The 23,440-nt window shown below is 41.1% G+C and overlaps 1 protein-coding gene across 2 annotated transcripts in view; it reads left to right on the forward strand.

The window, feature by feature from the left end:
• The first annotated feature begins 240 nt into the window (after positions 1-240).
• SNTG2 (syntrophin gamma 2) overlaps positions 241-23,440 on the forward strand; it is a 269,256-nt gene continuing 246,056 nt past the window's right edge. For both annotated transcript variants that reach the window (XM_069851590.1, XM_069851589.1), the window contains exon 1: positions 241-315. In XM_069851590.1, coding sequence (XP_069707691.1) covers positions 241-315 — 75 coding nt within the window. The remainder of the gene's footprint in view (positions 316-23,440) is intronic.

A 23,440-nucleotide genomic window follows, 5' to 3' on the forward strand; every position in this document is an offset into this window, starting at 1 on the left:
GGGGTGGTTGAGTAGCGGACAGGCGCGGTCCGACTCGCTGATCTCCGAGCTCTTTCCCACCTCTCCCGGCTGCCGGGGGAGGGGAGAAAAGCCCAGTTAAATAGCCATCTCGCCTCCTCCCCCCGGCCCCGCCAGCCCAGCCCCGCGGAGCCGGCGCTGCCGGCGAGGGGCGGGCGTTCGCGACTCGGATCCCACCGATCCGCCCGCTCGGAGAGGGCTACGCCGGCTGCATGGGAGGAGATGAGCGTGGCGGGGAAGCAGCATCCTCCTCCAGCACCGCTCGAACGCCCCGGCAGCCTCCTCGTCCCGACCTGGGCAAGTACCCGCTGTGCGCTCCGCGCATCCTGGTACCCAACTCCGGGGATGGGGATGGGGAGGGATGCGCTCGGTCCCACTCGGGGGGGTTCCTGGCAAGCAGCACCGCTGGGATTTATCCCCAGATCTTTTTTTACCTGCCGCGATCGTGGTTTTCAACCCGCCGGGACGGCGGGTTGAAAACCACGATCGCGGCAGGTAAAAAAAAAAAAAGCGGCAGGTAAAAAAGAAAAAAAAAAAAGCCTTCCCCGACTTCCCCGTCGCTTTTAACACCTCGCACACTTTTAAGCGAAGCCCGTGAGGGAGTTGGAAAAGAACTTGCTACTCCACGGCGGCGTATTTGGAAAATCATTCATGAATGATGCCCTCTGACGGCGGCTCTCAGCTGTCCCTCCTTCATGGGAAGCGTAGGAATGTGCCCAGCACGGCTTTGAAATTCATTGCGGACTCTCGTTTTATGTGCTACCCTTCTTGTAAAGTTCTTTGGTTGAAGTGGAATTGTTGGGGTTTTCAGTGGCTGGCTAAAAAGTTAGGTGTGGCTTTTTTATAAAGCAGTTTCCTGGCTACTAAAATAAACCCCCCTTTAAGATTAATTTTATGCTGCCCTTGGAGCTGTTTCTGTGACTGCAGCCTTGCAAGTTTTAAAAGAAAGCTGTGTTGCCTTTATCCAGCGTGTTGTTTAGAAGGTGTCTGGGCTTGGAGGAGGATGAGTTAGAGATGCGTCCCCCCCTCACTGTGAATTCATCACTGTGATTGTGAAACTGGGAGCAAGTATTTGGAAGCTGCAAGTGTAGGAGCGAAGGGTAGATGCTGCCTGAAAGCAGCTGGATGGAAATCTGTGGAAACAAACTGCTGTTTTCTCCAGCTTTTGCACCATATGCACTAGCATCTCTCTTTTTGACTGTGTGTGAAGAGATGCAAAACACTTAGACTTTATGGTTTTAGAATTTCTGTGATTCCAAAGTCATTGAATTACACCTACTGCAGAACCCTCTTATGTTTTAAAGCTGTTCCACGGCTCTTAATTTGTAAGACCTATTCCTGAGCTACAAAAATAATCTGTGAAGCAATTACTTAAAATGTTAAGAGCTGAGTAGGTTGTATGGCAGTTCAGAATATTTCAGCGCTAAGGGTGAGGGATAAAAACTATCATTAGGTGAATTTTATGACTGGTATTCTTGTAGTTGTGTTAAACGTGTACTTTTAAGGCCAATAGGACATGCTGTTTCTGCTGATGCTCATGGGACTTCTGCCTGGGGCAGAGCTAGACGCTGAGTGAAAAGTGGACTGACCTTAGTGGTAGAAACCAAAGGTTTGTGGCCATATAGTTTACCTGGGCCATAAAAGGGAAATAATGCCATGAATCTGAAGTTTTGGCAAGCTGTTTCTAAGAAAAGCTTAATAACTTAGCCTAACTTTTTCGAGTATTTTAAATAGAGGTGTATGATTGAAAGAATGCGTATATATATAGTCTTGTGGGGAAAAAAAAGGTGCCATACAGATTTCAAGTTCAACAGGGACATCTTATGGCAGATATTTATTTAGGTGAGTCTGAGATGCCCCATACTCACCCTCTGCAGAGAAGTATGCTCAAAATATCTTAAAAAATAAGGACTTGCTTTATAATTAGCAGTGTGATAAGTGCTTGACTTGCATTTTCTTGAGTTATTTAACAATATGTGATTCTAGGTCTGCTTACCTTCCTAAAAGAAAAAAAGTATAGTTTTAATATTGGTGTATTGACTGGGTCTGTGCACATTTTTCTCAGAGATAAGATATAATACCACTAGTTCCTATTTAACTACTAAACACTGCATGCTGAGTCCAGTTCATTGTTCAGGATTGTGGTAGCTGAGCAATTTTAACACTTAAAGGTACATGTACTTTAACTTTTTTCTCTTCGGAGGGATGACAAATGCTACTCCTTGGAAAGTCAGTGTACTTTAAAGGCAGCATGTTAGGTTACTGTATTTGTGTGTTTTGTATAGTTGTATTTTTAAAGCTAACAGGCTCTTTAAGAATGCTTTTCACAATGAATCTATGAATTACTTGAAATCCAGTTATGTTCTGTTCCATAGAACCAAAGTTTCAGTCAGACCTTGTCCCTAATGTTTTGCCAATCCCTTCTTAGAGTAATTTCTGAAATCAGTGTGTTGCCTTTGTATATATTGAGCTTTTTGTTCTGATTTCTCCTATAATTCTCCCCCTTTTTGCCCCTCAGAAATACTCAAGAGGTTGAATCCCTCAGGAGTGTCAGGGTGTCTGTGCCATGATTTTATGTGGATTTTATGGCCTCACTTACCTAGTATGCATTAGATATTGTGATTTTCATTGTGTTACTAGAAGCATGAAAGGGAATGATAGCCTTAGACTCACTAATACCATTCGATATGTCAGGATTTTAGATAAAGAAATAAGTGTATAGCTTATTACTATGTATAAATAAACCTTATCACTACTTTTTTTTTCTTTTTTTTTAGGGACTATTCTCTTAAAACTTCTGTTATGAAAGTTATATGTAGTAGAAGTAACTTTATAATAGCTTTTTCTGTGGCAGTGTATGCAAGTTATCAGTAGACTATTATTTTTTCCTTATTATTCAGGAGAAGCCCAAAGGACAAAGATGATATGGAACTTTTTTTTGGATAGCCCTCTCTTCTGGAATTGCCCAAATTGTGAATTGAGATATGCAGCATATGCAGGTTTTCTGTTCCTTCCCCCTTCTTTTTTTTACTATGTCTATATAATTATAGGGTTGGTTTTTTTTTGAAATCTAGTCCTGGGGCAAAATTTGGCTCTCACCAATACAGAAGCTTCCTGAAAGTGAACACTAGGTGTCATGTTACCACAAACATCCTTGTCATGCCTTTTCTCTACCTATCTTTTCAGGATCAACAGTTTAATCTTGCCATTTTCCTAAAACAGATGACAACTATTCATATTCCATCCCAGTATTTTGGTAGGCTTGGACTGCATTCAGTCATACTGACTGTAATAAGCTTCGATTTTTATATATATATTTTTTATTAAATGCTATATCAGCACTAAGGTACCATGGATGTCAAAGATTATTTCCAAGATCTACACCACAATACAAATCACGAGGAAATATTTATAAATTGAAGCTTTTCCTCCCACACACTCATAACATTCCTTGCTAGGTGAAAGCTAATTTCAGAAACTTTTGTCATGAAGTGAAGAGAATATTTCTCCTGTGTTGGGAATGGGAAACACAAGAAAACAGATGGCAGAGCTTTGTGACCCAGAGGGGTTGTCCCAGTATTCTGTTATGTGAAGCCTAATAATTACTTTCTGGTGCAAATTTTGATGACTTCCCACTTATTTGGGAAGATGGTTTTTTTTCCCCCTAAAAATCTGTGAAATTAAAAGATTTCAAATCATGTTATTCACCAAGCACTTAAAAAATTGTGTACTCTCATACTTAGTAATATTTCTTCACTTGGCTTCCCTACCATCACAAACCAAATCTGAATTATTCTTCTACCTGTACACATCTCCCTGAGAACCATTATCAAAGTGATAACAAACATATTAAGGTTTATGGTTTTACCATATCAACGGAAATAAGGCTTGTGCACACCTGCTACTCTGAAAAACAATGTCTGATCTCATAAAAAAGAGCAGCACTGGTGTTGTCTTTATACCTCAGATCTGTGTTTCATATTGTAAGATTTTTTTTTCTGATGTTTTAAACATTTTATGACATGAATATAAATAGAATCACTTTCACTTGGGAGTGCAAGTGCCAAGAATAGAAACGGTAGCAGAGCTCAGCAGAAGGAAAAGGGCATGACCACATTCCTGCAACACCGACACCTTATATTGCCTGTCAGTGGCATCACGCTAATAGAGACAGCAAACAAATCAGCTTCATTCAGGTTGAAAGGGACCTTGGGAGATCTGTGAGCCTATCTTCCTCCTGAAAGCAGTGACCGTGTTGAATTCAGTCTGAGTTACTCAAGGCTTTTCTGCCTGCATCTTTAAAGCCTCCAAGGATGGAGGCTGCACAGCCTCTCTGGGCAACCTGCTTCCCTGCTGGGTTTTTTTCACGGTGAAGCAAGGAGCTGCTGTTAGGTCTCCCTCAAAGCTACTTCTCCAGATTCAAGCAAGTCCAGCTAATCCAGCTTCTCCTCAAAGGGGAAATACTCCAGACCTCTGACTACTTTGGTGGCCATTGATTGAACTTGTTCAGGTTTATCAATGTATTTATTGTTAGGCTGGACATTAGGAAAAAAATTTTCACAGAAAAGGTCATTGGGCACTAGCAGAGGCTGCCCAGGGAGGGGGTTGAGTCACCTTCCCTGCAGGTATTTAAGGCACGGGTGGACGAGGCACTGAGGGACATGGGTTAGTGATTGATGGGAATGGTTGGACTCAATGATCCAGTGTGTCTCTTCCAGCCTGGTTATTCTGTGATTCTATGATTCTGTTGTATTGTGATGCCCAAAACTGGATGCATTGTAATTATTAAGAAATGATTACATGGACTGCATCTCAATTGCTGCTGATTCTGTTAACCTTCATGGCTGGCAGTGTGCACTGGCAACTCTGCAGCTTTCTGTCCACCAGGACAGAGCAAGCCCTGGTGCTTTTCAGTACTATTCTTCCCTCCACTCCAACGTCCTAGAGAGAAACCCTAAGCAATGGAAGTATTTTAAAGCAGGTGGCTAGTGAAAGTGCCTCTTTTTTTCCTCCATTATTTAAGAGTGAACACACTGAGAGAGCTGAGGTTGTTTAGCCTGGAGAAGAGGAGGCTGAGGGGAGACCTCATTGCTCTCTACAACTACCTGAAAGGAGGTTGTGGAGAGGAGGGAGCTGGGCTCTTCTCCCAAGTGACAGGGGACAGGACAAGAGGGAATGGCCTCAAGCTCCACCAGGGGAGGTTTAGGCTGGACATTAGGAAAAAATTCTTCACAGAAAGGGTCGTTGGGCACTGGCAGAGGCTGCCCAGGGAGGGGGTTGAGTCACCTTCCCTGGAGGTGTTTAAGGGATGGGTGGACAAGGTGCTGAGGGACGTGGTTTAGTGTTTGATAGGAGTGGTTGGACTTGATGATCCAGTGGGTCTTTTCCAACCTGATGATTCTGTGATAACTCAAGGGAAATTTAGCAAATCATTGTACTCACTTTTATTGCATGCTGTTTCATGTGTGGTTTTTTTTTTCTATCCACCAAAAAGCAGAGAAAGGCCGATGCTGACTTTCATCTGAAGTTAAGATTAATTTACTATAAAATGTGTATGTTAAAGTAAAGCACTTGGAACAATTTAGTGGATTTGCTCGTCCTTTACGTTACTGATGAAGCTGACAGTTAAAGCCAAGTGGTGCCCAAGGTTGTGCTTCACTCCAGACACCCTTTGTCAGTAACACTCGTTTAATTCAGACACGATCTAAATTTTTTTTTGTCCATTTTCTTTGAAAAAGGCAGGCGGATTCTTCTGTTTTGAACTCCTCTGTAACTGCCTGTCTGAACTTTCTGTCTGAAGAACAGTGTGACTCCAGTGAAAGCTGTCATGCTGGAACTCTTCTGCCACTCTTTATTTATGTATATCAGCAGGCAGATTTCTGTAATGTGATTTACAGACTCTCTAAAGGATATAACCTTGAAGAGCTGGAAGCCTTTAGCACAATCTAATCAATATTATCTTATTTATCATCTCCTTGTGAAGTTTGGATTGTAGTAGGGACAAAATGCATTTGTAGTATTTAGAGAAGCTCTGGGCAGGAAAATCAATGCAAAACCTCCATTGTTTTGTACTGTATTTAAGGAGCCATAGTACATGCTTACACTGCACTAGATCGAAAAAAAACATTAACCTTGTAATACTTCCCTCCGCTGTGCCAAACCTGCAGGACTGTTTATGCCTGTTGATTGGGGATTTTTGCTTTTGTGTAGTTTGTATGAGACTTCTAAATCACTGGGTGAATAAAAAGTGAAGAGAACTTTTTCCCCAAACAGGCAAATTCATGTAATGCAATCTGCATCCAGAGTATCTTTTTTTTTTGTAGGCGCAGTACGATCATACTTCTCAGAAACTGAGCAGCTGACTCTCACAGCGCTTCCTTGGTCTAAACCCATTCTGACTTCTGCACTTTTCTTATGATTAATTGATTTGTTGAAGGCTGCAGAGGCAGTGTTATGTGAACAGAGATGGAATCAAAGCCTTTTGGTGTCGAATCTTTCTTGTCAGGTCATGATGAGTCTTCCTTGCCACAAAAAGGAAGGTTGGTGGTTGTTCCTTTTCATGGGGATGCCCTTTTTATGCTCAGGTTTGTGAGAGGGCTAACAACAGATGGAAAAATTCAAATGGGGCTCAGAGACTAAGCTTGTGTTTTGTGATGGGTTGTTTTGACACGGCTCGCGGAAAAACAGTGTGTTATTGCACTCTGTCTGCTGGTGGACAGAGCTTCCTCAGTGCTAATATTCAGGTTCATACTAACAACAGTTGTTAACACCTCTCTGAACACTGGATAGGTGTATATTGAGCTCCAGAGTACAACGTGAAGTGGCTGAGCTTTATTGTTCCTACTTTACCAGTGGAGAAGCTGGGTAATGAGTAAATTTTACACTATCCCATCCCATCCAATAATGGATGTGGACTTTTTGAAGAACACTCCTTCATTTAATGTATAAGCACAAGCATGCTTGCTTCTGCTTCTTGTGTAACTAAGGAGTAGTATATTTAGCATCACCAAGAATATGTGTGTCTGACATAGCTTTACAACAGCTAATATGTAACATGGAAAATACAGAAGAATGAGCACACATATTCAAAACAGTGCTAAATAATATGGGAAATTGTAATGAATGTTTACTTTGTTCCCTCTATAGAAGCTGTCTTTTTCCTCTAAATGTATGTAAAACTATTAAGTTTATTGGAGGAAAGTGTCAGAAGGATTGATCTCATATTGGATATCATGAGGACACATGCATATCTGAGAACTGTTTGCACAAGCATGTGCTGCCATCTTCCTTTCCAGCAAACCTGTTCAATCAACGGGCAAAGGGATAGATTTTTCATTTGTTTCACTGCCTGCAGCTAAGGCATAAAATACTGCAAGGAAATCCATAGGCAGATATCTGTCCATACAATCCCATCTAACAGTATTGAGTCATGTCTTTAGAAAGGCTTAAGGAATTACTCATAGGTTGTGTTGTGTTAATAAAATGCAAGGTTCTTCAGGCAGGCATTACAATCTCATTTTATATGATGCATGTTTTCCTCTGTTTGGTTTTTTTTTTTTTTTCAACCAATCCTGCTGTTTTACGCAGCTTTTTTGTAAATGTAACATTTGAATATTCTTCTACCACCCTTCACTAGCCCTGATGGAATGGCAATATATGGATACACAGTAATCTGTGTTATTTTCCTATTTCTAGAACACAGTTGACGCATAAGTAAGCTTATATTGCCAATTCAGTCTGACAGTCTTGCTATGCTTTTTATAAAATCTTTTCCTTTTCTAATTCTGAATTGTCAGTATAGTCATTTGTTGCATCAAAACACTGTTTTATTGAACTATTTATTGTGCATTTCATTTAAACGATGAATTAATAAGTCATCTGATGCATCATATAGTGCATGTGCTGAATGTGCCAAACAGTACAGTCTTTTTTAAATAATAAGAGAAAAATTACGTTACATAAAAGAATAAGACTTTTTAGTGTGCTTGGGGATTTTGGTACAATAAAGTTACTCTTCAAAGTCTGTTATTCAGGATTTTGTGATCATTAAAGGAATCTTTGATTCTGTTGGAACAAGCTTGCATAGCTGTATGTGTCTGTACTCGTAATATGTGAAAAGTACAGGGGAAAAAAAACTTATGGTTTCTAACAAGAACTATATATGAGCTAGTTATATGATACTTCTTGCAAGTGATAATCACAGAATAGGTTATGACTTACCACTTACATTTCATAAGGCAAGAAATTTTTATTCTTACTGTATATAGAAATAATATATCCTCCAAGTTATCAGACACTAAACAAAGACCTTCTCAGTCTTCAGATAACCTTTAGGTAACAGATACACTAAAAGCCAATGTATTTAACTCCAGACAAACCTCTAGCTTCCTTGATAATCTTAAGAAAATCTTCGTGCTCATTTTAAATTAGGAATTTACTGAAATCTACTGTTTCCAAAATAACAATAGAATCATAGAATAGAATCATAGAATAGTTTGAGTTGGAAGGGACCTTAAAGCCCATCCAGTTCCAACCCCCCTGCCACGGGCAGGGACACCTCCCACTGGATCAGGCTGCCCAAGGCCCATCCAACCTGGCCTTGAACACCTCCAGGGATGGGGCAGCCACAGCTTCCCTGGGCAACCTGGGCCAGGGCCTCACCACCCTCATGGTGAAGAAATTTCTTCTAGGCTCCTTTCAGTTACTGGAAGGTCGCTATAAGGTCTCCTTGGAGCCTTCTCTTCTTCAGGTTGAACAACCCCAACTCTCTCAGCCTGTCCTCATATGGAAGGTGCTCCAGCCCTTGGATCATCTTTGTAGCCTCCTCTGGACATGTTCCAACAGCTCCATATCCTTCTTACACTGAGGATTGCAGAACTGGACACAATACTCCAGATGAGGTCTCACCAGAGAGGAACAGAGGGGCAGAATCCCTTCCCTTTACCTGCTGGCCACGCTGCTTTTGATGCAGCCCAGGATATGGTTGGCGACCAATCTGACATCAGTTTAAGGTTGAATTACTAATTTGTTACTTACTGTCATCTCCAAGGGAAGGATGGCAGATATTGGGTAAGGGTAATTTGTTCACTGTATATATTTATACATCTTTGCTCCCAATGAAGTGAAATTCAATTAATATCACACTTTTTACTTAAAAAGTTTCAGAAAATGAGGCTTAAATCTGTCCAGTGTGCCTTGTGTTTATAAAAAAGTAATTTCTTCATTGAAATTAGACTTCCAGAATTTTTAACAGCTGTGGGCTTTTTATTAATGGGACATAAATAAAGGCACAGCACCATCACAGCTCTGTTTAAGCAATCAAGGTTGGAGGTACAGCAGGAGTTGGTCTCAAAGGGCTTTCAAAAGCAACATCATCTTTTCAGAAAATGTACTGATCCCAACAAGAAACCAGTCTGCTTTAAGCATCTCTAGCTTAGGAATTTGTGGATACTCCTAAAAGTAGGTGGTTCGGGAAGCAAATCTGAAGTCTTGAGTTATCAAAATTCTACCGCGGCAACCTACTGGTGATAATTAATGAACTCAAATTGTTTAGATCTGATTTGCATACAGAACCCCACAGAGCACTCTGTTTATCCTTTCCCTGATTTTTACTACCTGTAATTAAACCTTTAGAGTAAGAAAACAAAAGTCAAGTTTATAGTTCTTACCAAGGGTAAATTTAGAATCATAGAATAATCATAGAATAACCAAGTTGGAAGAGACCCACTGGATCATCGAGTCCAACCGTTCTTATCAAACACTAAACTATGTCCCTCTTAGCACCTCGTCCACCCGTGCCTTAAACACCTCCAGGGAAGGTGAATCAACCCCCTCCCTGGGCAGCCTCTGCCAGTGCCCAATGACCCTTCCTGTGAAAAATTTTTTCCTAATGTCCAGCCTAAATCTCCCCATCACCCTCCTCTCCACAACCTCCTTTCAGGTAGCTGTAGAGAGCAATGAGGTCTCCCCTCAGCCTCCTCTTCTCCAGGCTAAACACCCCCAGCTCTCTCAGCCGTTCCTCGTAAGGCCTGTTCTCCAGCCCCTTCACCAGCTTTGTAGCGGTTGTAGCGGTTGGGACCATCTGTGACTTAATACTCTGAAGAATGTTTCTTCACATGTCAGAAAGAATGGGTAATCTTATACAGACTCAGAGTCAGGGAAAAAACTGTATGTTTGCTGTCTGAAGGGGCTGCAAGAAAGCTGGGGAGGGACTTTTTACAAAGGCAGGGAGTGATAGGACTAGGGGCGGTGGCTATAAATTGGAGAGGGGAAGATTTACTCTAGACTATAAGAAAGAAATTCTTCACTGTGAGAGTGGTGAGGCCCTGGCCCAGGTTACCCAGGGAAGCTGTGGCTGCCCCATCCCTGGAGGGGTTCAAGGCCAGGTTGGATGGGTCTTGGGCAGCCTGATCCAGTGGGAGGTGTCCCTGCCCATGGCAGGGGTGGAACTGGATGATCTTTGAGGTCCCTTCCAACCCAAACTACTCTATGATTCTGTGAAAAACCCAAACCAACCACCCATAACAATCTGACTCAATTTGGGTTTTGCCACCTCTTCATTTTTTAGTTTCTTGTGCGACTAATTGTGCTTAGATGCTGTTGTGCTTATGTATTCATCTACTTCTGTAATTCTTTCATTTCTGCACCTTGTTTATAATCCTGTTACCCCAGGGGAAGAGAAAAGATTTTCAAGCTTTCTCAGTAGCTGAACATGAACTCTTTGTGGATGCTCCGTTTCAGTTTATCACGCCAGTTAACAAGAAGTAAACAAAAATGAAGCGAAAAGATATAAAAATACGGTAGGGTTGTTATTAAAGGGAATGGATGTGGAAGGAGGGAGTAGGCAGAGAGGTGTTAGTTACCGAGACCTCAGGGGCCATTGGGTTGTCCTCTCTGGGAAAGTCCACGCGTGAGTCTCTGCTGTTTCTGTTCCTTTCAGCAGTTTGATAGACTTTCATAAATGTCCATAAGGTTAACCTAATGTCTATTGACTGTAGCTTTCATGGCTAAACATAATTAAATGTTGTAATCCTGCTTGAGATTACTCTAATTCTCATAATTCTAGTGTCATTTTGATCTGACCAGGGTCAATATAATTCTGATCCACAAAAACATCTTGCTTCATCAAATTATAGTATAAAATGTCGACTTGGTCTTTTAAAATTTATAAATTTCCCCCTCTATTCGTCCAGTATGTGATTCGTTGCCAAGTGCTGCAAAAAAGTTAGAAGAGTATTTAATGTAAATTCTTTAAGCAATTAGTGTTAGAGCTGTCTACTCTGGGAGAACTATAAATGTATTTTTGTATTTTGAAAATTAGCTCCAGGCTATGCTGCCTTGCAAAAGTTATGACTTAGCCCAGCATGTCTAGAAGAAGTAAGAAACAGAAAAAGTAAAACAAACCCTCAAACCGATTGCTATGGTTTATGGCACTAAGGTGTGAGATGAATGTAATGCACTTCTATAAATTCCTTTTGGATGGAAACGGTAAATCGTAAAAAAAAAAAAAAAATAGATCATTATTTTTCAAGTATTTCTTTGAAACTCTGAAAAAAAATGCCAGTCAAGAGAGTATTGCCAATATAAATGGGAAAACTCTTGTCCTAGGGAGAAAGGATCTTTTCCATTTAAGTAATCAAAACATTCTCCAAAGTGAAAGATCAGGGAACATTATTTATGGCTAAGGATAGTGTTTCTGTGTAACTGACTTGTCTGACTAAAATCTCTACTTTTATTTGTGATGTTGATGGTTCATTAGGAGGGCTTCTACTCACTGAGAGGTAACTGTCTTAGATTTAATTGCATGTGACTTAGACTACTGCTTGCATTGTTCTTTTATGTTCCCTGTATGTAATCTGCAAGAAATGCTAAAAAGCATTTTCTTTCTTAAATAAAATGGAAAAATGTCACCTTGAAAATTACTGCACAGGATAAAAATTTAGATGATGCTAATTGTAAATTGCAATCTAAATAGTCTTTCAGGAGCTTGCTTGATATTTACGGATCGAATATCTTGTGAAACTAATATCCATTCTTACGTGAAATTAAGCTTTCATTAATGAGCTCTACAAATACTTTCATGACTGTCTCAGTTAAATGGAAGACAACAACTTGGTTGAGTTTTTCAAGACTGAATAAGTCTTCCAGTCTCTTGACTGGTGGTACAGGGTCACCTGTGATAAGAGGCACAGACGTAGCTCAAGGACTGGTAGTTCCAATGGTTGTGGTCAAGCAGCTGCTGTAGAAACATAATAATATTCCACTTAGATCATACCCTTCCAAAGATGGGTTTTGACACACTTTTCTTCCTGTAGGTAGGAATTACCACCACCCAGTACAGTCAGAAGGCCTTGGCATAGCTCCAAGCACTAAAATACATTTGATTATACTGTTAAACTGTTAGCATTTCCCTTAGCATAATTTTGTCCTCGGCTAATTAGCAGTCTTCCAGGCAATATCCAGACTGACTTGGGACCATTCCTGTGGGCAGCACAGTTGTGGTTCCTGTCTTCAGGGAGGGCAGAAGTGCTTAGATTCACCGATAGGAGCTGTGCCCCTGATCTCCAGACCCTCAGCTGTTTTGTCTGCTAATGCTACTGCTTTGACTTGTCCTCTTGGCTGAAGCTGTCCCGATTGTCAGTGATAATAATTTTATGTGTTCAGGAGTGTTTGAGACTTGCTGACCCTTTTATTTAGGGGAATTTACCACCAGGGAGCTGTGTAAAGTACTTGTTTGGGTTTTTTTTTTTCCAAACGTACAAATAATTTTATACTCTGTGGCTTGCAGAACAAAGCATAAAATGGTGATGGAAAATATTCCATTCCAAAGAGTCTTTATTTCATCCTAGGACACGAGTATTAATATTTTACTTTGGATTAGGGACATGGTTTTCAGGTGAATCTCATTATCTTCCACATTTATTGCCATGTAGTCTGTGTTGTAAAGTGGTTTGGAGTGCACTGAAGGTACATCCTGTGTTGGCAAGTAGAGCAGCTGAATGTGAGAAGACTCGTGGAGTAATACAGAGGGACTGAATATTCACATTATATGAATCTCGGGGTTTATTTCAGATTACCTCTAGCCTGATCCTGTTGACTGAACGCTTGTTAGTGGCTGGACTATCAAGTTTTGCCCCTAGAGTGTATGTCCAGCTTGTGTGCTCTGAGACCATGCAGACCACAACATTAGAAGTGGAAATGACTAGGGGAGATTTGCTTCAAGAATCTACTTCTGGTGTGAACCATAATGCTTGATACAGAAACATCCAAGGTGAATGTCTTTCGGATGGAACTAAACTGAAAGGTGTTTTGTAGATGCTACAGACACTAATGAGGGTTCAAGTCTATGGGATCAAGCTATAGCAAGTCCAAACTAAAACATCCCCAAAACACCCATGGGAGGAGTGTTGCGGTCTTGACAAAAGCAGTTTTACTCTGCAGATTGCTTGTAATGCATTACTAGTCTGTCTGGATATAGGCTCAACAAATTTGATTCTGTTTCTATATTCCAAATCTTATTAAAAGTTGCAGCCCCCTTATGATCTGCGCTCCCTCTCTCCAGTAGTGCACAAAATGCAGAGAATATCTGTCTCTTCCTTGAATTCTCCCACTGAAGTCCCTCTTGTCTTAAAGGATTTAGGCTCAAGGGTAACGCCTACAAGATCAGGCTGAAAGAATAAACCTTGACAGCTCTTTCTCTTCCCCCTTCTTAGTACTCCTTCCCAATTTTCTAACATTTGGGATGGAGTGGTTTGGAGTATTATTCTCAGGTGTGCTATGAGAAGATGGAAGATAGATAGTCCCTCAATTTGCCAATTCCCTCAGTTGCACAAACTGAGGAGATTGAGAGGAAAGAACTTCTGCTGCTTGTGTTGCTCTTCCTCAAGGTCTGCAGTGAACTTATAGAATCATAGAATAACCAGGTTGGAAGAGACCCACTGGATCATCGAGTCCAACCATTCCTATGAAACACTAAACCATGTCCCTCAGCACCTCATCCACCCATGCCTTAAACACCTCCAGGGAAGGTGACTCAACCCCTTCCCTGGGCAGCCTGTTCCAGTTCCCAATGACCCTTTCTGTGAAGAATTTTTTCCTAATGTCCAGCCTAAACCTCCCCTGGTGGAGCTTGAGGCCATTCCCTCTCGTCCTGTCCCCTGTCACTTGGGAGAAGAGGCCAGCAGCCTCCTCTCCACAACCTCCTTTCAGGTAGTTGTAGAGAGCAATGAGGTCTCCCATCAGCCTCCTCTTCTCCAGGCTAAACAACCCCAGCTCTCTCAGCTGCTCCTTGTAAGACTTGTTCTCCAGCCCCTTCACCAGCTTATCATCACTTGGCTCCTTTGAGGAGTGAAGCAGAGCACAGTAGTGAAGAATATTCCAGTGGACATGGGTAATTTTAGAGGTACATTGAACACTGTTGTTTTGCTAGGGGAAATTAGAATCATAGAATAGTTTGGGTTGAAAGGGACCATAAAGATCATCCGGTTCCAATCCTCCTGCCAGGGGCAGGGACACCTCCCACTAGATCAGGCTGCCCAAGGCCCACCCAACCTGGCCTTGAACACCTCCAAGGAGGGGGGCATCCATAAATATTCCTCCTAATGGTCGATAAGGAGAAGCTAGGAAATAAACTGAGGATTAGGGAGAGTGTGGAGTTAAAAAGAATCTTTCAAAAAAATATTTCAGGCACTTTAATTCTTCTTTAAAGCATCCTTGAACAAGACATAACACCCATAACCTAGCAGTAATATAACACTTTTTCTGCCTACAAAAAGTAATATATAATGTGACCACAGCTCCCAGTTCCCTAATGACTTAATTCCCGGTTATTCTGAGTTCCTGTTGCAGGTTGCCAGGTCCTGCTGGTAGCTTGACTGTTGGTCTGCCATCAATTTGATTAGTGGTTGTGTTAAGAAGCGAGCATATGACACAAAGTTTTCTCATTATGGATCAGCTGAATGGCAGGAGAAAGTATTTTTCTGATTTGATCAAGTTTAAGGAGAATATCCATGTCTGTTTATAAATGTTCCTTGCTGTTCTGTCAGGTTTGATATTGCACTTTGGCTGGAATTTTGCTCTATTTTGTTTGCTTGCATGCTGTGGGATCACTCCTGATGGGAAATGACATTGCCCCTGCCTGCATCACGACGACCCAGAGCTCCCTGCTCACCTTCCCTGGTGGGACAGCCCATTCTTGCTGCTCCCTGGCAGGCTGATCAGGAACAGACTGAGTTGATTAATCTGCATTTCTTCACTCCTCTAGTTTCACTCTTTTTTGTGCTGCAGTTGAAATCTGCCGTTACGTCATCTGCTCTTTGCAATAGGATGTTTGCTCCTTGAAGCAGCTTTCTGTGTGTCTGAGGACTGTCAATATGTGTTCTGTAGTATAAGCAGCGTCGATCCCCTGACTCTTGGAAGCATGCATATTCTTTGCTATTGACTTCTTTCAGTTGGCCCATACGTGTCTGTAAAAATTGTTTAGAGGACTCCAGCTGTGGCCTGGTCAATATGCTGAATTGAGCAGATTACTCTAGACATATCTCATGACGTAAATAATTACACATCCTGGAGCACGAAATAGATGATTGACTTAGGTTCAGCTTGTGATTTTCCCTAACCCTCCCACTTTTTTTAGGTTCTGATGTTTATTGTGGCTGTTTCTTTCTTTCAGAATGGTTTTGTGTTCTTCACTCTGTTAAGTTGTTGGCTTTTAGCATCCAGATTTACAGCCTTTTTGATAGCAGAATCCCATTAAATGATTGCTAAATGAACGCCACTCTGGATAATCACTGTGTTCTGGGTGCTATTAACAGGTTCACAACTGAATTGCTCATGACAAAGCTACAATACTTATTTAAACATTCATTCTTTTTATAGCAGAGATAACAAGTTTAAACATTTGAGTTGGAGCTCCTTGTGTGATTTCAGTGCAGCATGCTCTATAAAGAGCATTCAGAGATATAAATACCAACCAAGTCCACAGAACTACCACCACTTGTTTGCTTGGTATATGTGAGACGAACAAGATTATTAATTGCTGTTTGGTTTATTTAATTAATTATGTGGAAAAATTATTCTGCTTAAAATGCTGCTTAATTTTCTGCAGCAAAGTAAACTTGTGATTCAGAAATCAGAAATTTTTCAGTAATACTATGCCATATAGCATGCTACTTACACTCACATGTATTTATGTGTGTATATTTTATGTTTTTCTGCTCTGCCAGACTGGAGCTAAGTTTCAGTTAAGGCTGAGAGAATCTCAAAAGTACGATATCTGAAATACCTAGGTAGCGTGTGAGAGTATTATTCCCAGATCATAGGATCATAGAATGGTGTGGGTGTCCCCCATGGGCAGGGACACCCTCCACCAGATGAGGCTGCCAAAGGCCCATCCAACCTGGCCTTGAACACCTCCAGGGATGGGGTAGCCACAAATTTCCTGGGCAACCTGGGCCAGGGCCTCCCCACCTTCATCGTGTTGCATTTCTTCTTAATATCTAGACTAAATCTTCCACTGTCCAATATGTAGCCATTCACCCTTGTCCTGTCACTGCAGGACCTTGTGAAAAGTCCCTCCCCAACTTTCATTTATGCTCCCTTCAGGTACTAGAAGGCCGCTCTAAGGTCTCTCTAGAGCCTTCTCTTCTCAGGGGTGAGCAACTCCTCAGCCTGTCCTTGTAGCAGAAGTGCTCCAGGCCTCTGATCATCTTTGTAGCCTCCTATGGCCTTGTTCCAACAGCTCCATCTCCTCCTTATGTTGGGGATTCCGAAACTGGACACAATACTCCAGATGGTGAGTAGTTAGGGACATCCAAAGTTCAAGTTTGGATTTGGTGGAATCTCCATCCTTAGAGATGCACAAAGTCATCTGAGCACTGTGCTCTTATGCAGTTTCATGATGATGGTGCTTTTTATTCCTTCAAACTGTAACTTTAATAATTATTTCTTAAAAGAAGAAAATGAATAAACTCAAGTAGATGAAGGCCTCCTATTCAAAGCTGAATTGTTTGTTTTACCACTCACTGTCGTGTTCTTTGAAGAAGAAAATTTGTAAAGTACAATTGTGAGTGTTACAATTTGTCATTCGCGCTCTGTTCTTCTCCAGAGTTTCTTGACTATTGGAGTTATTTTATGAAGAACGATAAAGCAAGCATCATTTACAGACATTTTTCAGAGGATATTAAATAACGATATTGCCAGGACATTTATCTGGTTGATCAAGGAATTTCTAGAGCTAAGTGTTGTAAGAGCTTAGTGTATCTTCATAATAATAAACAAAGAGAACTATGTTCTGTCTTGCTGCAACATACTTTGCTGCCACTTATTTTGCTGCATGAGATTACTTCTGTAAAAGTGAAATCTGTAGATAATTAGGTCAAACCATCTCTCCAGCTGGAGTGGAATGACAGAAACCTCATCCATGAGCATGAATGTCTGTCACCATACTCAGGATGTTTAGTAGACTTGGTTGGATAAGAGCTTTGTTAAACAAGGAACTCATGGCTAAGCTTCACTGAAAAAATGCAGCAAAGATGAATTACAAAGGAGGAATTTAAAAACATTGCATGGTTGTGTAGGAATTGCTGAATGCGGTAGGTGAAAGTGGAAACAAAATGAAGTACTTTGGAGTGAGAGGCCTTAAGTTGGGATGAGAATAAATGGCCTCAAGTTGCACTAGGGAAGATTTAGACTGGATATTAGGAAAACTTTCTTCACTGCAAGGGTTGTCAAGCATTGGAACAGGCTTCCCAGGGAAGTGATTGAATCACTAACCCTGGAGGTATTCAGAAGACTTGTAGATGTGGCACTTAGGGACATGGTTTAGTGGCAGACCTGGCAGCGTTAATGATACATCTTGATCATCACAAAGGTATTTTCCAGCCTGAATTATATCTTGGTTCTTTGATTTTCCTTGATACCTTCTTTGCCTCAGCCTTCAGCTATCAGGTGTCCCAGGCCTCTGCTTTTCAGGATAGTCTAATAAGGGAGCTATCAGTAGTGTGTGAGGGTCAAGGCACAGTTTCCTTGCAAGAACTCCCTGGGACCCAATGGGCTGCATCCATGGGTGCTGAGAGGACTAGCTGATGTCTTTACAAGGACACTCTCTATGATCTTTGAAAGATCATGGGCATCAGGGGAGCTACCAAATGAGTACAGAAAGGTTGCACCCACCTTAAAGCATCCTGGCTTGTATCAGAAACGGTGTGACCAGCAGGTCCAGGGAGGTTATTCTCCCTCTGTACTCGGCACTGGTGAGACCGCTCCTCGAATCCTGTGTTCAGATCTGGGCCCCTCACCACAAGAAGGATGTTGAGGCTCTGGAGCGAGTCCAGAGAAGAGCAACAAAGCTGGTGAGGGGGCTGGAGAACAGGCCTTATGAGGAACGGCTGAAGGACCTGGGGTTGTTTAGCCTGGAGAAGAGGAGGCTGAGGGGAGACCTCATTGCTCTCTACAACTACCTGAAAGGAGGTTGTGGAGAGGAGGGAGCTGGGCTCTTCTCCCAAGTGACAGGGGACAGGACAAGAGGGAATGGCCTCAAGCTCCACCAGGGGAGGTTTAGGCTGGACATTAGGAAAAAATTTTCACAGAAAGGGTCATTGGGCACTGGCAGAGGCTGCCCAGGGAGGTGGTTGAGTCACTTTCCCTGGAGGTGTTTAAGAGATGGATGGATGAGGTGCTGAGGGGCATGGTTTAGTGTTTGATAGGAATGGTTGGACTCGATGATCCGGTGGGTCTCTTCCAACCTGGTGATTCTATGATTTAAAAGGTGTTACGGAGAAATATAGCCTCCCTTTGGGTCCTTGCAACATCATGGAGTGCGTCCTCTTGGAAGCTGTGAAGGGGATTTCATGGGCACGTGAAAGAGAAGGTTATTGTGAACCGTCTGCGTAGCTAGCAAAGGTAAATCGCTCCTGATCAACGTGGTTGCCGTCTATAATAAGATAATGAGGTTTGTGTAGAAGGGGAGAGCAGCTGATGTTTTTTGCCTGTAGTTCAGTAAGGGTTTTTAAAATGTCTTTGCATTATTCTTCTATCAAGGACACAGGTACATCATGATCTGAATGGGTGAACACTAAACTGAACGGCTGGCCTCTGAGGACAGCGGTTATGGGTCTTGCCAGCATTCAGTAATGGATTTTTATTTTCATATTAGCAATTTAAAGCAGGCAAAGTTTATTAAAGATGTATTATTGGGGACAGAGAGAACTCCATTTCAAATTCAAACCTAACTTTGCTATTACAGTTTTTGATTACTTAATATCAGATCTTTTAAAATAGTAGCTGAGAAGGTGATATAAATATGTTGTTCTGTTCAAGATTTCCATTATGCTGGAAGTACTCAAATCACGAACCAGATGAAGAGAACTTGGAAAACTCAAGTTGTTATTTTTTTGAAACCAGGACAGAAAAACAACAAACATGGTTTGTAACCATGGAGAATAATGATATGCCTTTAAAGGGATGAAAAAATAACTAAAACAAGCAGAGAAGTAAAAAGAAAGAAGTGTATTGAGCAAAATACAGAGGGGAAGTAGCAGAAAAGGACAAGAAGTGAGACGTATTAATTATTTTCAGCAAAACTTTTTTTTTTGTTCCTCTGCAGCTGTGGTTGTTTTGGTTTTCTAGATAGAACTGAAATATTGTATTTACCTTAAGCAGTAAAACACTAAGCAGATCTCTGTTCTAGATTAAATACTGTGTGGAAATGAGAGTAAATAACATCTGCAGTTATTTCACAACATTAACAACTAAAGCTTGATTATTTCTTTTCCCATTTTAATCCTTATAACACTGATTCCTCTCCATGAATTCTCGCACTTTAGTGGCAGTAACTTTGGATCCTCTGGAACTCATTAAATTTCTGTGGGATGCGTTAACTAGAGTAAGGGTGTGCAATATATAAATCCCTACTAATTTTTGTAATCAAGTTGTCAGCGTTCAGCCTCAGTCTTATTTTTCCTTGTTGATGAGGGTTCATATGCATTTTTGGTTTCTTTCCTGCCTGCCTTACCCCTGCATAGTTGTGTAGATTCACAGAGCCAGATTGTGCTTTGCATTTATGAAGAATTTCAGAGAATGTGCTTTCTTGTTCCATGAAGCAGAGATTTCATTTGTGGTGTATATGGAGGCTGAATGTAAATATCTTAAAGAAGTGTGTGGGAACAGTTTATTATCTGCACTATTTAGTCCAGAGCACAGAAGTAAGCAACACCCAACAAATTTTGACAAGTTACTTTAAAAAAAAAATGTTGTGCAATTCAGATTTTTTTCCTGCAATTACTCATAATCTCAAAAAATTGTTGCAAATTATGATAATTAATGCCTAGCACATTTGGAGCTTTTTTCTTATTGAATACAGAATTTACCAAACTCATTAGTTCCATGAAGTGAAATATATAATGAAAAATTTTTTGTGGGGTCGTTGTATTCCTTTAATTGGCCAACAAAAAACTAAAACTTCCATTCTTTGTGTTTTACTGCTTTAAATATTCTACAAAATACTTATCTTCTCTAAATCCAAGCTGCGAAGGAAATTGTGGATGGTCTGAACTTTTTTAGGATAATTTTAGTATGTTTTTCTGTACCAGTAAGAAAGATAGTGCTGTTCAGATTTGGGTGGGTCACTGGGTTTTGAGGTTTTGATCATAGGCATGAACTATCAGATGACAGATCCTGACTGACTGAGGATGGCAATGACAGTAGCCTTGGTGACCTGTTCATTTGAACATTGCAGTGTCATAACCTGAAGCGTAAAACTGAGGATACATGCAAATGTTGTTGCTTTTTTTTTTTGACATTCCTCTAACTTCGCAGGCAGCTACTGATTTTTCTAAACTCGCTGTTTATGAGGTGGGCTCATTCTCAAAGTTAGCAGATTCGCTAGCTAGTCTGGAGTTGTTTTAGTATAATTTGTACTTTAAATTTGGTTTAAGGTGATTAGGAAATAAAACAATTGTCTCCTCCTTTCATCTACTCTTTCAGTCAAACATTGGAACTAGATGAATTAAGATCCCTTCCAACCCAAGCCATTCTACAATTCTATGATTTTTCACTCTCATACTCTTAAGGTTATATCATCTTTTCTCCCATAACATAAGTGGTTTTGGCTTTGATTGCTGATATGATACTGAAATGCCAGATTTTTTTCCATACATTTGGGCTAGACTCTTAGCAAAATAAACTAAACATAAGATAAATATTTATTAGTGTTCAAAACCTCTAAACTGAAACTAGATTTTTAATCAGTGGAGGTAGTCAGTGCCCACGAGGGTTTGACTTTAATTGTCCCTTCCTCTGGGAACATTTTCCTTGCTGGGGATTAGCATGCGAATCTTAACTCTCAATGGCTCCATATTCATGATTATTAGATGAAGTCATTCTGTGTTGGGCACCAGAAAAGGGAGCTTTGCACGGCTGGTTATGTTGTTCCTGCATTCTAGGAAGTTTGTTTGGCCAGTGTCCAAGAGTGCATATTTACTGATTACAAGCTTACCACCTTCCAAACTACATTAAAACCTGATCTCAGCAGTACAATAGAGATTCAACATATATTTTTGACTCTTGTGTTTGAAAATGTAAATGTATGTGTGCTCATAGTGTCTTATTCTGCAGCAAGTCAAAAACGTTCAGATATATTGTTGTGGGAAGTCAAAGCAAGTTTTGGGGTCTTTTTTCTGTTAGTTTTACTTAATAAGTATCTTCTCATCCATTAATGTCATGTGGACAATGTCACAAATCTTTTCTATTTTGACTTTTGCATAGATCTACTTTTGCAATGTAATTTTTAGTAATTGGATTATTGAATGACTATAATAGTTATCCAGAACTGAAGTAATAGATATAGGCAGAGTAATTTCATGCTTTTCAGATGAGATTATATTACATTTAACATAGGTCACAAATGACTCTGACTTCACCAGGTTTAATTAACACCTAAGAAGTAAAAAGAACCTTGCTAAACTGTCAGTCCCTGTAACTTTGGTTGTTATTTTACAGCCAGCAGTTTTCTGCGCAAAAGATTTTATCTTTTAATATTTGCTTTTCATGGCCTTTTCAAAATGTTGTTCTGGGCTGTCCTTGAAACTGCAGCGAGTGACCTGCTGGACTGAGGTTGATTCTTTCCCAGCCTGCCAGTCCCTTCTCTGTTTGGGAGACTACTGGTGTTCCCTGGAGGTGTTTAAGGGACGAATGGACGAGGTGCTGAGGGACATGGTTTAGTGATTGATGGGAATGGTTGGACTCGATGATCCGGTGGGTCTCTTCCAACCTGGTGATTCTATGACTCTATGAAGCTTTGATGCATGTATCTCAATATTTCAGCCGCAGAAGCCATTTAATGTGCAGGCTGAGATGCCAGCAATAAAATTGACAAGTTATTGATTGAGGATTAAATACCAGGTCGCACATGCCCTCTCCTAATCCACAGAAATTTGCTCAAAGGCAGTGCTTGCGAAGTAGGCAGGGTGGTTCTTGTTATCACTGTAGTACTAGTTACTCCCTTTGCTATTTTTTTCTCTCTAAATACACTTGCCATTAAATATTTTCACTGTTCTAAATTTGTTTCTTTCAGACTTCTGTGTCATTTGTTTAAATAGCTAAAGAATGCAGAAAACCTCCTCCCAGCGTGGCAGAAGTCTGTAGAAATGATCATTTAAAGCACGATCCAGGGCTGTGCTGTAATGGTTGTGCCATGCTGACAGAGAGTAGCCTGGTTTTAATGAAATAGCTTAATTTTAACAATTAGCAGGTGGTTGTAAATGGAACTTACTTTTAGTCTGAGAGAATGAGGTAGAGAGGAGCGAGCTGGCCTCTTCTCCCAAGTGACAGGGGACAGGATGAGAGGGAATGGCCTCAAGCTCCACCAGGGGAGGTTCAGGCTGAACATTAGAAAAAAAAATCATGGAAAGGGTCAATGGGCACTGGAACAGGCTGCCCAGGGAGGGGATCGAGTCACCTTTCCTGGAGGTGTTTAAGGCATGGGTGGATGAGGCACTGAGGGACACGGTTTAGTGTTTGATAGGAATGGTTGGACTTGATGATCCGATGGGTCTTTTCCAACCTGGTGATTCTGTGATTCTATGATTTTATGAGTAAGCAGAATGTAAAATCTAAGTTACAATTTGGCACTTCACAGTGCTCTTGTGCCTTCAGAACCAGAAGCAAAACATTTTGATGCTGGTAGTTGAGTGTCTGGACTCAAGAGCTCCACTTGAACCCAGCCTGGCACCTTCCATCCCCATGCTGGCACCAGTTGGCACCGGCTTTTTTTCCTGAGCTGTCGTTTGAGTTTCCTGGCTTGGTCTTGGCTTGCACCTTTGCTTAGTGGTCTGTTGTGAGGACCACCCCTGCTGCCGCCTTGCGTCCACCTCGGGGTCACCCCTTCCTCCTGCTGCTCCCTGACGCTAAATGCTCACCGAGCAGG

Source organism: Phaenicophaeus curvirostris, chromosome 2 (genome assembly GCF_032191515.1).
Source record: "Phaenicophaeus curvirostris isolate KB17595 chromosome 2, BPBGC_Pcur_1.0, whole genome shotgun sequence".
Taxonomy (NCBI): domain Eukaryota; kingdom Metazoa; phylum Chordata; class Aves; order Cuculiformes; family Cuculidae; genus Phaenicophaeus; species Phaenicophaeus curvirostris.